Genomic DNA, 13705 nt, shown 5'->3' with positions numbered 1-13705 from the left:
GATGTAATTATAGTTATTATACATTTATAATTGGGTTGTCCACGTGGAGATTTCCAGTAGGCCCAAAGATTGACAAGTTTATAGTTCAAGAAGAACTTATCTACAAGCCCTCTGTCAACTTGTAGATGGTATTCGAGGCCTTGGAAGTGAATTCAAACACCTAATGATGGTGTACCGAATTGGAATAAGTAGAGGGACAGGCCCCTGAAGGACAACGGCGAAGAAGAGCCTCCCAGAGATTGAGAATGAACTGCCAAAGGAACGGGGGAAACCAGTGTGGTGTCATGGAAAACAAGTGACTGTTTTAAGTAGGCAAAGTGATAAACAAGTACCAAATATTGTATAGAGGCCAAATATTATGATATAAAAACTATTGAAAAAAGGAATACTGCATATTTTTAAACATCTTTTTTTATATTTTAACCTAAATCGACCAGTCCATCTATTCTTTTATCCATCACTTATTTTTCATTCTTTTTTTTTTTTTTAAGATTTTATTTGTTTATTTGTGAGAGAGAGAGAGAGTGTGTGCGCAAGTGCACAAGCATGGGGAGAGGCAAAGGTAGAAGGAGAAGCGGAAGCCTAAGCATACTCCTGGCTCAGTGGGGAGCCCTACTCAGGGCTCATTCCCAGGATCCTGAGATCATGACCTGAGCTGAAACCAAGAGTCAGATGTTTAAATGACTGAGGTATCCAAGTGCTCTTTACTACTTTTTTATTACAGAATATGTTGGAAGTTTTTATTTTTTTCATGCATCTCTTTTGAGTATATTTTCCCTATATATGCTTAGTTAGCTATAGCGTATGGAATGTTTTAATTGCTGACACTGTGTGTATGTATGGGGGAAGGGGCTACTAATTTTCTCTCCCTCTCTCAACCTCCAGAATCTATGTATCCTTCTCTGTCTTTATGTTCTTTTTATCATAAGCACGCATCTGTGTCAGTGCTAATAGTTGATGGCCATTATTTTGTTTCCATTTTCTAACCATTAATAAAATGTTTAGTAAACATCCTGTAATAACTCTTAGGTACTTACATTGCTTTTATTTCTGTAGGAAAGTTGTGAGTTTATTGCTGCAAAGTGTGTGTACATCTTACATTTTAATAGATATTTCCACATAGCTTTCCAGGAAGGCTGTGGCAATCACGCTCCATCATTGATGTATGAAAGTGCCCCCTTTTCAACTAGCATTAGATATTTTTTTCAATAAGATGGTAAACAGTGATTCCTCCTTGCTTCTTCAATTTTCATCTCCCCGACTTGAAATAAAGCTTTTTTCCCCCTCCATATGGCAAATGTTTACTGAGCACTTTACTTGAGTCAGGCACTGTGAAGTAAACAAATCATTATCAAATAATTACCAGACAGTATTGACCCTTACCCTCTCCAGGGATGATCCTGAAACTGCTGCATCCCTAAATTCCTTAGTATTGTAACAGCCTATGTTTTACCATATGAAGTACAACTAAGATATAACTGAAAGATTTAACTGACCCCCGTCAGACCCTTACTATTACCACATATATGGTTAAAGACATTTATAAAGCTTTTTTCTGGCACAGAGTTTGTCTGTCTTAAGTATTAATACTTCTGCATATCCCATCTCTAACATTAGTAGTTACATTTTTCTCAGGCCATGTAGGTGGCTCAGTTGGTTGGGCTTCCGGATCTTGATTTGGTCTCACATCTTGATCTCAGGGTAGGTGAGAGCAAGCCCGGCCTGGGACTCTGCACTGTGGGTGGAGCCTGCTTGGAATTCTGTCTCCCTCTCTGTCCCCCCTCCTGCACACTTGCACATACTATCCTCTGTCTCTCAGAAAAAAAAAAAAAAAAAAACCAGTTACATTTTCTTAAGGGCCGTGTTTCATAAAACAATATAATAATAATAAATCCATCTTGTACAAGATTTTTTTGCATTTTGTTTATACATATGAGTGTGTCCTAGGTTGTGATACAAATAGTACCTATTACTGTGGATCACAGTCAAAAAAGCTTGAGAAACACTGATGCCACAAGGAAAAAGAAACAAGTTTTGCTAAAAATTGTGACTCTTTTGTGCCCAGTTGGGACCCTCACTAACAGACTCCCTCTCGTGTACCAATCTTGTGGTATATATGTTTCATATTAATGCCTCTACAATTGCAAATATCTAAGTGTACCAAATTTGGGATAGAGGAGGGACTCTTACTTGTGAATGGCGGAACTTCAGATTATAAACCCCTGAATATCAAGTACCTACCTATTCACAGTTTATCTTAAGGTTTACAGAGGTGAATACAGAAGAGCACAAAAGTGCAGTGCCTAATTCAATTGAGTTGAAATGGGTAGAGTGGTGGGGTGGGCCTCTTCTCCAAGGAGATGATAGAGTTTTCTGGAGCAATTAGGAGTTAGATAAAAAAAGAAAGATATTCTGTTCTAGGAAGATATAATAAATACAGAAGGGACAAAGATACAGTCAGTTGATCTGGCAACGACTAATTGGTTATAGCAGTTATAATTGGTATAATAATTATTGCAAGAATGGTGAGAGGTAGGAAAGTTTGATGGGACCCAGATTATGGTCTGTGTTGCTATACTAAGGTACATGCTTTTTTTTTTTTTTTTTTTTTAATCTTTCACTAATGAAAATCGCACTGGCATTATTATAAGCAGTTGACAGTCATGGTATACTACAAAGGTTACCCATGGATTCTTAAATCCTCTATCAATATAATGTAAGAATGCTAATTTAGCTTTCTGAAATACTTATGACTTCTTAAGAAAGATTTATTTATTTTATATATAGAGAGAGGAGTGCATGTGCATGCTAATGGGGAGGTACAGAGGGAGAGGGAGAGAGAATCCTCAAGTAGACTCCCCGTTGAACATGGAGCCCTGCTTGGGGTTGGATCCTAGGACCCTGAGCTTGTAACCTGAGCTGAAACCAAGAGTCAGATGCTTAACTGACTGTGACATCCAAGCACCCCAATATATATATATATATATATATATATTTTTTTTTTTTTTAAGATATTTTTAAGTAATCTCTATACCCAGTGGGGGCTTGAACCTAAGTCCTTGAGATCAAGAGTTGCATGCTGTACCCACTGAGCCCCTATGGCTTATATTAAGGAAAAACAGTAGACGAATTTTCTATTTTGAAAGCTAGAATTACCAAATATCAATGATATGTCCTCTTAATTTTATTTTCTATTAAACACCCAGTGCTTAAACTTTACATTTTTATTGAGTCAGTACACCCCTTATTGAATTGGTCTGTTTGCCGAAGAATGCTCAATGGCGTTTGGTGGGTTGGCCCTTGTATATTTTGATTTTATTGTAAAAACAGTGTTGTTTTTGTCTTAAGTATCTATTCTTCTTTCATCTTAACGGGCTCCTAGGGATTATAATATCGTATATTTATCATGACATCCAGTTGGTTTATAGTAGGGTCTAAATAAACTTTATTGATAAATTGCTTAAAAACTCTTTGAAATTAAAAATTGACTTGCATATGTATCGAATGCTGTATTTAGCTCTGTAAATTCATTATGTTTTCCTCCAGATAACTTGATTTTTTAAAAAAACCCATTTGATTAGCAATGGAAATGAAAACCTTTTTGATGGGATAAGTTGTTTCTTTTGAAATCCATCCTTTTAAGGACGGATCTAAATCTACTTGTACTAATCTTCATTGTTGTAATTAGGATGATGAATTAATTAGTTACTTATTGCTGCACCCCCAAACTTAGCAGCTTAAAACAGCAGACATTTGTTATCTCATGGTTTCTGCAGGTCGGGTTTGTAGGCACAGCTTTACTGGGTTTTCCCTTCGGGCCTCCCATAATTTAGTAGTCCAGGTGGTGGCTGTGGCTCCTGTCATCTCAAGGCTGGAGGGTGGAAATCTATCTCTCAGTTCGCTCATGTGGGTGTTAGCAGGTTATTGGACTGGCTGTTGGCTGGAGGCCACCCTCTGTTCTTGTCACATGGGCCTCTGTAGGACACCTCACCACATCTGGCTTCTATCAGGTTGATCAAGGGGGAGGGGCAAGAGGGAAGACAATCTTTTTATAACTTAATCTGAGTGGTGACATTCTATCACTTTAGTAGTATTCTATTAGTGGGAAGCAAGTTTCTCAAGCAATTTGCAGAAGCCCACATTCAAGGGGAGGAGATTGAACAACAGGATGAATACCAACTGGTAGAATCATGGGAACCATCCTGTAAGCTGCCTGCAACTATGTTCTTTTTTTATTACTTAAGTGACTTGTGTGTTTAGGTCTTTCCCTTACAGTTGGTTTGTAAACCTCTTGAGAAAAATAGCATAACTTTTGTATCCCTACTCTGATGCCTATTACAGGACCCACAGACACCTCCTAGATGCTCACTGATCATTTCCTGAATTAAACATGTGAAGAGTTCTTACGTGTAGGGATATATGTGTGTGTACATGTTGTGTATGCACATGTGTGTGAGCACCTGCCATGCTCCTTTTTGCCAGATAGATTAGTAACTTAAGAAAACTGCATTTTGACCATGTTTCATACTTCCTTCTCTCACTGTGGCAACGTTCTCATTTTAACATCAGTCACTTCTGCTTGACCGTTATTTCTGTCAAAACTCAGGAGATAGCCTGGCTCATAGTAATTGCTTAAATTTTGTTAAATTAACTTGTAAAATAGTTTACTTTTTGGAATTTTATGAAAAATAAAGCATGTTCAAGCATTTACAAAAATAGAATACTGTAATGAACTCCCTGTATATGTCAGCAGGCTTCAATAATTATTACTGTTTTCTGAATTCTGTTTCATCTGTCTCCCTACCTTTTTTTTTTCTAGAAGCTTTTATGTAAATCTCAGGCTTTCCATTATATTATTTGTATATATACTTGAATGTGTATCTCTAACAAGTAGATTTTTTGTTTCTAAAAATTATTTATTCATGAGGGAGAGGGAGGCAAAGACACAGGCAGAGGGAGAAGCTGGCTCCTTGCAGGGAGCCCGATGAGGGACTCAGTCCCAGGACCCCGGGATCACGACCTGAGCCAAAGGCAGACACTCAACCACTGAGCCACCCGGGTGCCACCAAGTCACTTTTAAAAATAGAAAAAAAGAAAAACAAAAACATGGGGGTGCCTGGGTGGCTCAGTCAGTTAAGTGTCGCTCCTTGCCTGTGGGTCAAGTCATGATCTCAGGGTTCTGGGATCAGGCGCCATGTAGGGCTCCCTGCTTAATCAGAAAGTCTGCTTCTCCCTCTCCCTCTCCCTCTCCCACTACTGCCTGCGTATGTTTTCTTGCTCTCAAATAAATAAGTAAAATCTTAAAAAAAAAAAAAAAAAGGCTTCCATGCCACTATGCATGTATCTGGCAGAATGAACAATAATTTCTTAATGTATCTGCTACTTATTCCATCCAGGTTCAAATTTCCCTGGTTGTGTTAGCAATAATTTTTTATAGTTTGTCTAAAGCACGATTCAGACAAAACCCATATATTTTATTTGATTTGTAAGTGTGTTAAGGCTCTAAATTTATAAGTTTGTGGAAAGAATATAAATCGTGAATTTTGTTCAAGTAGTGTAGTAGATTTCCATGTTTGTTTAACCTGGTGTCCACTTCCCTTTCACCAGGGCACTGCTGCTTTCTCAGGAGGGATGAGTTCTTCACCACTGGATACAATCTAGAAGGACTATAATCTGGGGCATCTGACCCAAAGTAGCCCCATTAGATAGTCCCTCCCCTGAGATCTTGAGCAGAAAGCTAATGACAGTTGGAATACCATTTTATCTTAATGGCCATAGACTTCATTGCACATGCCGTGGCTCATTGGAGTTCCTGCTTCTTAGCTCCCTGCTTCAAGTATAGTCCTGGGCCCCTGTTACTCTTCTAAGAAATGTCTCTTTTGCTTAAGCAAAGTCATATTCTTTTGCTTGCATCCAGAGATCTCTAGTTGATAAAAATATAAACTCATTCAAAAAAACTTACTGTCCTCTCTCTCTCGGTGTCCTTCTAATGTTTCTTTCTATCCATGTTTTCTCTAATATGACTTTAGTCTTTACCTTTTCTTTGAATCCTCCAAGTATTTTTTCTTTTGCCTTTTCTATTCAGATTAGCAGCAGCTTCTCCTTTGTTCCATTTTTATCCAATTGAACAAAAAGGAAACTCCTGAATACTCGTAATATCATTAAAGTAGTGTGTGGCACTGGCATTTGGCCAGATTTGGGACATCACTGCTCTGTCAGGATGTGTCTGCTTCTTTGGCAACCGGCTTGATTGAAATTATAGTTGTCTGACCCACTGATTATCTTAAAAAAGAAACAAATCTGTCAAGTTGTATCTATACCAGTCCATAAAAACAAAGTGTGAGGAAAATTCTCTGTCATAGCTTTTCAGTTGGAAACAGAACCTGTAGAAAAATTTGTTGGGGATTTGTACTTAACAGTAGTGAAGCATGTTCTCTCCAGGAATTCTAGCTGTTCATAGCTAAAGATCTAGTCGATTCACATTCAGCCTTATCTTACTTAATGGATTGTGCTAATGAATAATGGACTCTATTGAATGTAAATATTTTTGTGTGAATCACTGCTGGAATAATTTAGAATATTTATAAATATATTCAGTAGTCTGGTACTGATGCTGTGATGGTTTTAGAATAAATATGAATTCCAGAATGTCACATTCTTAGGCAGTGTATACAAATGTCTTTGAAAAGATCCTAAGGAGATTGAAAAATAGCAAAGTGTGGACTTTTTAGAAAAGCCCTTTCTAAATGAACAATAAAAAATTTTAGTTTTTAAAGCATCATTTATGTTAAAACTAAGAAAGCTGCCACATGTCACAGAGTCTTAAGAATCTAGACACAAGATAATTTTAATTCAAGTGAAGAAATGAATCTTCAAGCTAATAATCAACTCTTTTGCTTGAGGTAATACTAAAATGTTGTCAGAACAAAAGAAGAAAAGGAACTGTGGGAAAGAGAGATGAAGAAAACACAAAGGAATTTTTACTCAACAAAATGGAAGAATTATTTTACTATAACTGCTTCACACTGTCAAGGACATTCTTAAAAGATAGGGTAAGGGAGAGCTATATGAAATAGGAGATAAGACAAGAAAATATGATTGAAAAAACGGTTAAGGGAAGATATTTGGAGATAGACCAGTGATTGAAAAAGCTAAAAATTCGGAGTGGCTGCAGAATTGACACTGCAGAAAACAAACAAACAAAAAAAACCCCCAGGAGTAAAGATTTAAACATCATTCATAATGCAGAACAAAGGGATAAATAAGACTGAGAGAACGGAGATAGAGGACAGGAAACCAGATCACCTCTGTGGTCGGAGAAGAGAATAGTAAGTAGGTGAGAGTTGGTGAGTATTACTTTCTGAGGTTGATAGGAGAAATAATCTAAGCATTTTATTTGGAGACATATAGGTAATCACTACTAAAATAAAAGGCTGTGTGATGTCCAAATTGCTGGATCAAAAGACAAATATAAAAAAACTGCAGACCATTTAGCAAAAGAAAGAAAACAGGAATGGAAGCATACAAAAATAAAATAAGATGGAAAATGTGACAATATCTATTAAATCCATTTAAATAAGGTATTCTCATATTTGTAAAAAACTCAGATTGGCCCAAAAAGCAAAACCTAAAGTGATTTAAAATTTAAATGAAAAATATGGTCAGTGATATTCCAGGGAAAGACAAATGGAAGTCTGAAAGGGTTGCAATATTACGATCCAACAGAATGAAATTCAAGGTAAAAGTATTGCCTAGGAGTACAACACTTTATAATTTGAAGGGTACAATCTGCCTTAAGATAGAACTCTCTTCAGCTAATGAGTACATTGGATATACCACTGAAACATACAAAGGAAAAATACAAGAAATGAAAAGATAATTAAGATTAAAGCTGTTGTATGGATATAGATTCATAACTGTTTCTTTGGTATTTTTTTCTGGCTCACATCCAGTATAAAGGAGTGCTTAAGATTTTTTTTCTAATATTCTTTCTTTAATTTTACTGTCTACTTTATAGCCACTGTATCATTGCTTTTTGAACATGAAGTATTCAGTTCATCAAACCTGTCACCTCTTACTCTGCAGACCCATTTCATGTCCTGTTTCATAAAAATAATGGCCATAAGACATAAGTAATCTTACCTTTCCGTCTGTTTTCCCTCACAAACTATGTTGTTTCTTTGCATAGTAAAATAGATGTTTCTTATCCTAACACTAATGCCTGCCATTCCCCCTACTTTGATGGTGTCATGTCATGTCCCATGCTGATTATTAACAGACGGCATCTCTAGCTCAGATCTCTCCTGTGTACATACCCACAGAGCCATCTGCCTCCAGGACACCTATCTCTCTGGAGATGCCCATCAAACATCTCAAACTTGTCATGCCCCAAATTGAACTCATCACTTTCTTCCCTATCTTACTGTTCCTTTAGAACTCATTACTTCAGTGAATGGAAGTCTCATATTCACTGGGAGACTCATTTCTCCTGAGGTCTGTGATTGGTGGTTGGTGGCAAGTGTAGTGGGGTCACCTGTATTACAAATCGTTTTGGTTATGGACAAAAACATTTTGTCACGTGTCTTAGAAAACCTGCAGTGTAATCATCCTTTTGGCAGTGGAACATTGGGGAAAATCAACCTCTATTGCGTGACAGCTACTTTCTCCAAATCCATACCTTTGCCATGATTCTTGGGGCAGATCAGTATTTTCTCTTCATTTTGAATACAGGAAGCAGCATCTTCCAGTGTTCAAAGAAAACATGAAATCATTGAAACACACAGAAGCAGAACCCTGGGAAAAGTAAAAACAAGATGGAAAAACTTCTGAGTCAAGGATTTGATGCTGTTGGCACTAACTGTGGGGTAGGAGTGTACAAAGAGGCTATACGTAAACAAGTTTGGGTCATGTTTTTACTCATTGATAGTGACACTGTATCTTTATAAAAACATCTTAAGATTCTTGATTAATAATATGAAGAGAGAAACTCCTTTGTGCTCCCCAAGGAAAAATAAACTATAAAGTTTCATGGGATTTTAAATTGCCTTATTTTACTCATTAAGGAATTGCAAGAAATAATTTTACCACTATTTTGATTTGTGAGAGTTTAAGAACATAATTTTTACTATTAATAGAGCATTGTAATATTTGTCCTGTATTTTTTCTTTTACTTTTTATTGTAATTACAGTGACAAATTATTATAGTTATTTGAATCTCTGATTCTCAAAGGGTTAGGGAATGGCTGAGTGAGGGATCATGGTGGTGGTGGTATGTGCGAGAGAGGTTTGTTTGTTGATGAAGAGGTAAGTGAGGGAGTTACTAAAAATTATAGTTAAGGTCTGAAGTGCTTAAGAGTGCTTAACGTTATTGAGGCTGGGATAATGGTCGAGAACCACAGATTAAGATTTTGAGAAAAACCAGGACCAAGAATATCTATTCTAGTTATATCTATCTACTGAATGTGGCTAAGTAGTCATTTGAAAACATTTTTCTGGTTCCTTAGCACCTTTTATTGCAGGTGAACTATTTATGCCTTGGGAGGAAATTCCTAGTGCTATAGCATAGGAGGATCAACAGCGGCAAGTGATATCATTACTGATAATTTAGAAGGATGGGAAAGCCCTTATTTCTGTAAGTTAGTGTATTGAACCAAATTAATGATAAAGCTTGTCAGTGCTTAGTGAAGCAGTTTCTTCACTGCATCAGCTTAAAATAGTCTCAAGCTAAGCTAAACTGTTATTTTAAAGCCTTGAAAGATGAGCTGTATTTGTACCCTAAAGCAAGATGACTACCTATAGCCTAAGTGTGCTATTCTCCAGTACATGCCTCTTTTCTCCTTTGTCCTCTGCTTGCTGTCTGTCTGCAAGGGCATTTACTGCTTTTCAAAGGGAGTGTCATCTCTTCATTGCCTGTGTGTCAAATATCACAAGTAGTTGACATTGACCAATCAGTATGAAATGTGGATATTTGCATTAGATAAGGATGTTTTCATATCCCTTCTAGGTATTTTGGGTTTAAATGTGTGAAATGCTAGTAGTTTAAACTACTGTGTAAGTAGAGGCTTTTAAAAGCTCGCTTTTGAGTGGAGGACGATTTCTTTCTTTCTTTCTTTCTTCTTTCCTTTCTTTCTTTTTTCTTTTCTTTTCTTTCTTTCTTTCTTTCTTTCTTTCTTTCTTTCTTTCTTTCTTTCTTTCTTTCTTTTCTTTCTTTCTTCTTGATTTTATTTATTTATTTATGACCAACAGGAAGAAAGAGAGGCAGAGACACAAGCAGAGGGAGAAGCAGGCTCTACACAAGGAGCCCAATGTGGGACTTGATCCTGGTACTCCCAGATCACGCCCTGAGCCGAAGGCTGACTCAACTGCTGAGGCACCCGGGTGTCCCTTGAGTGGAGGAAGATTTCTAACAGCTTTCTTAACAGGCCTTTTACCTGTTTACAGACTCTTGCCAACTGAGTACTATAATAAAAACAATTGTTTGAACTCCCTGTTTTATTTAGAGACAATAGCCTACAAGACATTACATTGTAATGTAAATGTAAATAATTACATTATTTAATTTAAAATCTTTTTTCATTTATATTTTCTGCTAGATATTAAGGCTAAGGCACACCACAGGTGTATCAACGAAGAAAAATGTTGCAGCCTTAAGACGTGAAACTTACACAGTGGATTTTATTAAAAAGCAGATTGAAGAGTTCAACATAGGAAAGAGACATTTAGCCAACATGATGGGAGAAGATCCAGAAACTTTTACGCAAGAGGATATTGACGTAAGTACAGTTACTCTGTTGGGAAAGTAATTGCTGTAGAGTTTGTTTCTTATGATTTATTTATTTATTTATTTTGAGAGAGAGAGAGCACTAGCCAAGGTGAGGGAGAGAGTGAAGGGTAGAGGCAGAAGGAAAAAGAAACTTAAGCAGACTCTGTGCTGAGCTCAGAGCCTGATATAGGCCTCCATCTCATGACCCTGAGATCATGGACAACCTGAGACAAAACCAAGAATCCAACACTTAATCGACTGTGCCACCCAGGCATCACTAGCTCTGTGTCAGTTTTAATCAAACTGTCAGAATAAGGAGAAATACCACTCTGCATTGCAAGTTGGAACCCAGGTTTCAAAGAGAAATGCTATTCTGTATTTGGAGCATTGTGAAGCATAGTGAGTTTTAGATTTTAATGTGAAATGGATAATTGTCTTGATTCAAGGTCCTAGAAGCCAATGTGAACATTTAGAACAATGTAGAAATATTTATCCTATTGTAGTTTTAAACTCCGCTTTCTTACAAATAGTAAAACAGATGATGGAAATAGAGTCAAGCTTATAGAAAGTCCCATAAGTAAACCTGAGTTTAGTGTTTTTTATTATTATCTTAGCTATACATTTGAATTTTCAGTCAGGGCATGTTCTAAATGATTTGAGAGAGTTAGAACTGTGTTATTGTTCCACTCTTTTGAGTTGTTCTGACCCTGATAAAAGTAGTAATAATAAATAATACTTTTTTGCTAGACATCGCAACATAGCTAGCAAAGGTACTTAAAATTTAACCAATTTGAAGTTCTAACTTTTTAAAATTTTATTTTGAATTCCATTATAGTTAATGTACAGTGTTGTGTTAGTTTCGGGTATACAATATAGTGATTCAGCACTTCATACAACACTCAGTGCTCATCACAAGTGCCTTCCTTAATCCCCATCACCTATATCCCCCATATCCCCCTCCCCCCACCGGGAACCATCAGTGTGTTCTCTATAGTTTAGAGTCAGCTTCTTGGTTTGTCTCTTTTTCCCTTTGCTCGTTTTTTTGTTAGCTGGTTTCCTAAATTCCACAAATGAGTGAAATCAAATGGTATTTGTTTTTCTGTGACTGACATGTTTCACTTAGCATTTACTCTCTAGCTCCATCCGTGTCAGTGCACATGGCAAGATTTCATTCTTTTTTTATGGCTGAATAATACTCCTCTGTGTGTGTGTGTGTGTGTGTGTGTGTGTGAGAGATATCTTCTTTATCCATTCATCTATATCCATTGACATTTGGGCTGCTTCCATGATTTGGCTATTGTAAGTAAAGCTGCTATAAACATAGGGTTGCATGTATACCTTTGAATTAGCATTTTTGGATTTTTTTTGGGGGGGTTTATATACTTAGTAGTGTGATTGCTGGATTATAGGATAGTTCTATTTTTAACTTTTTGAGGAACCTCCGTCCTGTGTCCACACTGGCTACACTACATTGCATTCCCACCAACAGTGCAGAAGGGGTCCTTTTTCTCTACATCCTTGTCAACATCTGTTGTTTTTGTGTCAAAAAACAATGTGTCAACATTCTGACAGGTGTGAGGTGATATCTTATTGTAGTTTTTTATTTCTCTCTGTTGTCTAATTGCTGTGGCTACAACTTCTAGTACTGTATTGAATACAAGTGGTGAGAGTGGACATCCTTATCTTTTTCCTGACCTTAGGGGGATAGCTCTCAGTTTTTCCCAATTGAGAATGATGGTAGCTGTGGGTTTTCATTTATGGCCTTTATTATGTTGAGGTATATCCCTTAAACCTACCTTGTTAAGGACATTTTTCCTGACTGGATGTTGTGCTTTGTTAAATGCTTTTTCTGCATCTATTAATATAATCATATGGCTTTAATCCTTTCTCTTATTGATGTGATGTATCATATTGATTGATTTGCAAATATTGAACCACCCTTGCATCTGGGAATAAATCCCACTTAATTGTGGTGAATGATTTTTTTAATGTATTGTTGGATTCTGTTTACTAGTATTTTTTTGAGGATTTTTGTATCCACATTTATCAGATATATTTGCATGCAGTTCTCCTTTTTTGTGATGTCTTTCTCTGGTTTGGTATCAGGGTGATATAGAATGAATTTAGAAATTTCCTTCTATTTTTTGGAATAGTTTGAGTAGAATAGGTATTATTAACTCTTCTTTAAATGTTTGGTAGAATTGGCCTCTTGAGCTCTGTGGTCCTGGGCTTTTGTTTGTTGGAGTTTTGGGTTACATAATCAATTTTTTTGCTGGTTATTGGTCCACTCAGATTCTCCACTACTACTTTCACTTATGGTAGGCTCTATGTTTCTAGGAATTTGTCCATTTCTTCTAGGTTGTCTAATTTGTTGGCATGTAGTTTTTCATAATACTCTTTTATAATTGTTTGTATTTCTGTGGTGTTGATTGTTGTTTCTCCCCTTTCATATTGTTTATTTGAGTCCTTTTCTTTTTTTTCTTTTTTTTTTTTTTTTTGTGAGTCTAGGGAGAGGTTTATCAATTTTATTGTATCTTTTCAAAGAACCAACTCCTGTTGTCATTTGTATGTTCTATTGCTTTTTAAGTTTCTATATCATTTAGTTCTGCTCTATACTTCATTATATCCGTACTTCTCCTGGTTTGGGGTTTTGTTTGTTCTTCATTTTCTAGTTCCTATAGAGGTAAGGGTAGGTTATTTATGATTTTTCTTGTTTCTTGAGGTAGGCCTGTGTTGCTATAAACTTTCCTCTTAGAACTGCTTTTGCTGCATCCCAAAGGTGGGCCATTGTGGTTTCCTTTTCATTTGTTTCCATGTACTTTTTGCTTTCTTTGATTTCTTGGCTGACCCATTCATTGTTTAGTAGCATGTTATTTAACTTCCATGTATTTGTGGTCTTTAAAGTTTTTTTTCTTGTGATTGATTTCTAAATTTATAGTGTTG

At 36.4% G+C, this 13705-nt stretch overlaps 1 protein-coding gene across 2 annotated transcripts in view; it reads left to right on the top strand.

Annotated features, from left to right (window-relative positions):
* The window catches only part of MRPS9 (mitochondrial ribosomal protein S9), a 62480-nt gene that overhangs the window by 826 nt on the left and 47949 nt on the right, over window positions 1-13705 (top strand). For both annotated transcript variants that reach the window (XM_025992382.2, XM_025992383.2), the window contains exon 2: window positions 10593-10772. In XM_025992382.2, the coding sequence (XP_025848167.1) occupies window positions 10593-10772 (180 nt within the window). The remainder of the gene's footprint in view (window positions 1-10592; window positions 10773-13705) is intronic.

Source organism: Vulpes vulpes, chromosome 16, assembly GCF_048418805.1.
Source record: "Vulpes vulpes isolate BD-2025 chromosome 16, VulVul3, whole genome shotgun sequence".
Taxonomy (NCBI): Eukaryota; Metazoa; Chordata; class Mammalia; order Carnivora; family Canidae; genus Vulpes; species Vulpes vulpes.
Note: the sequence above shows the minus strand (reverse complement) of the source record. Positions and strands in the feature narration are given on the sequence as shown.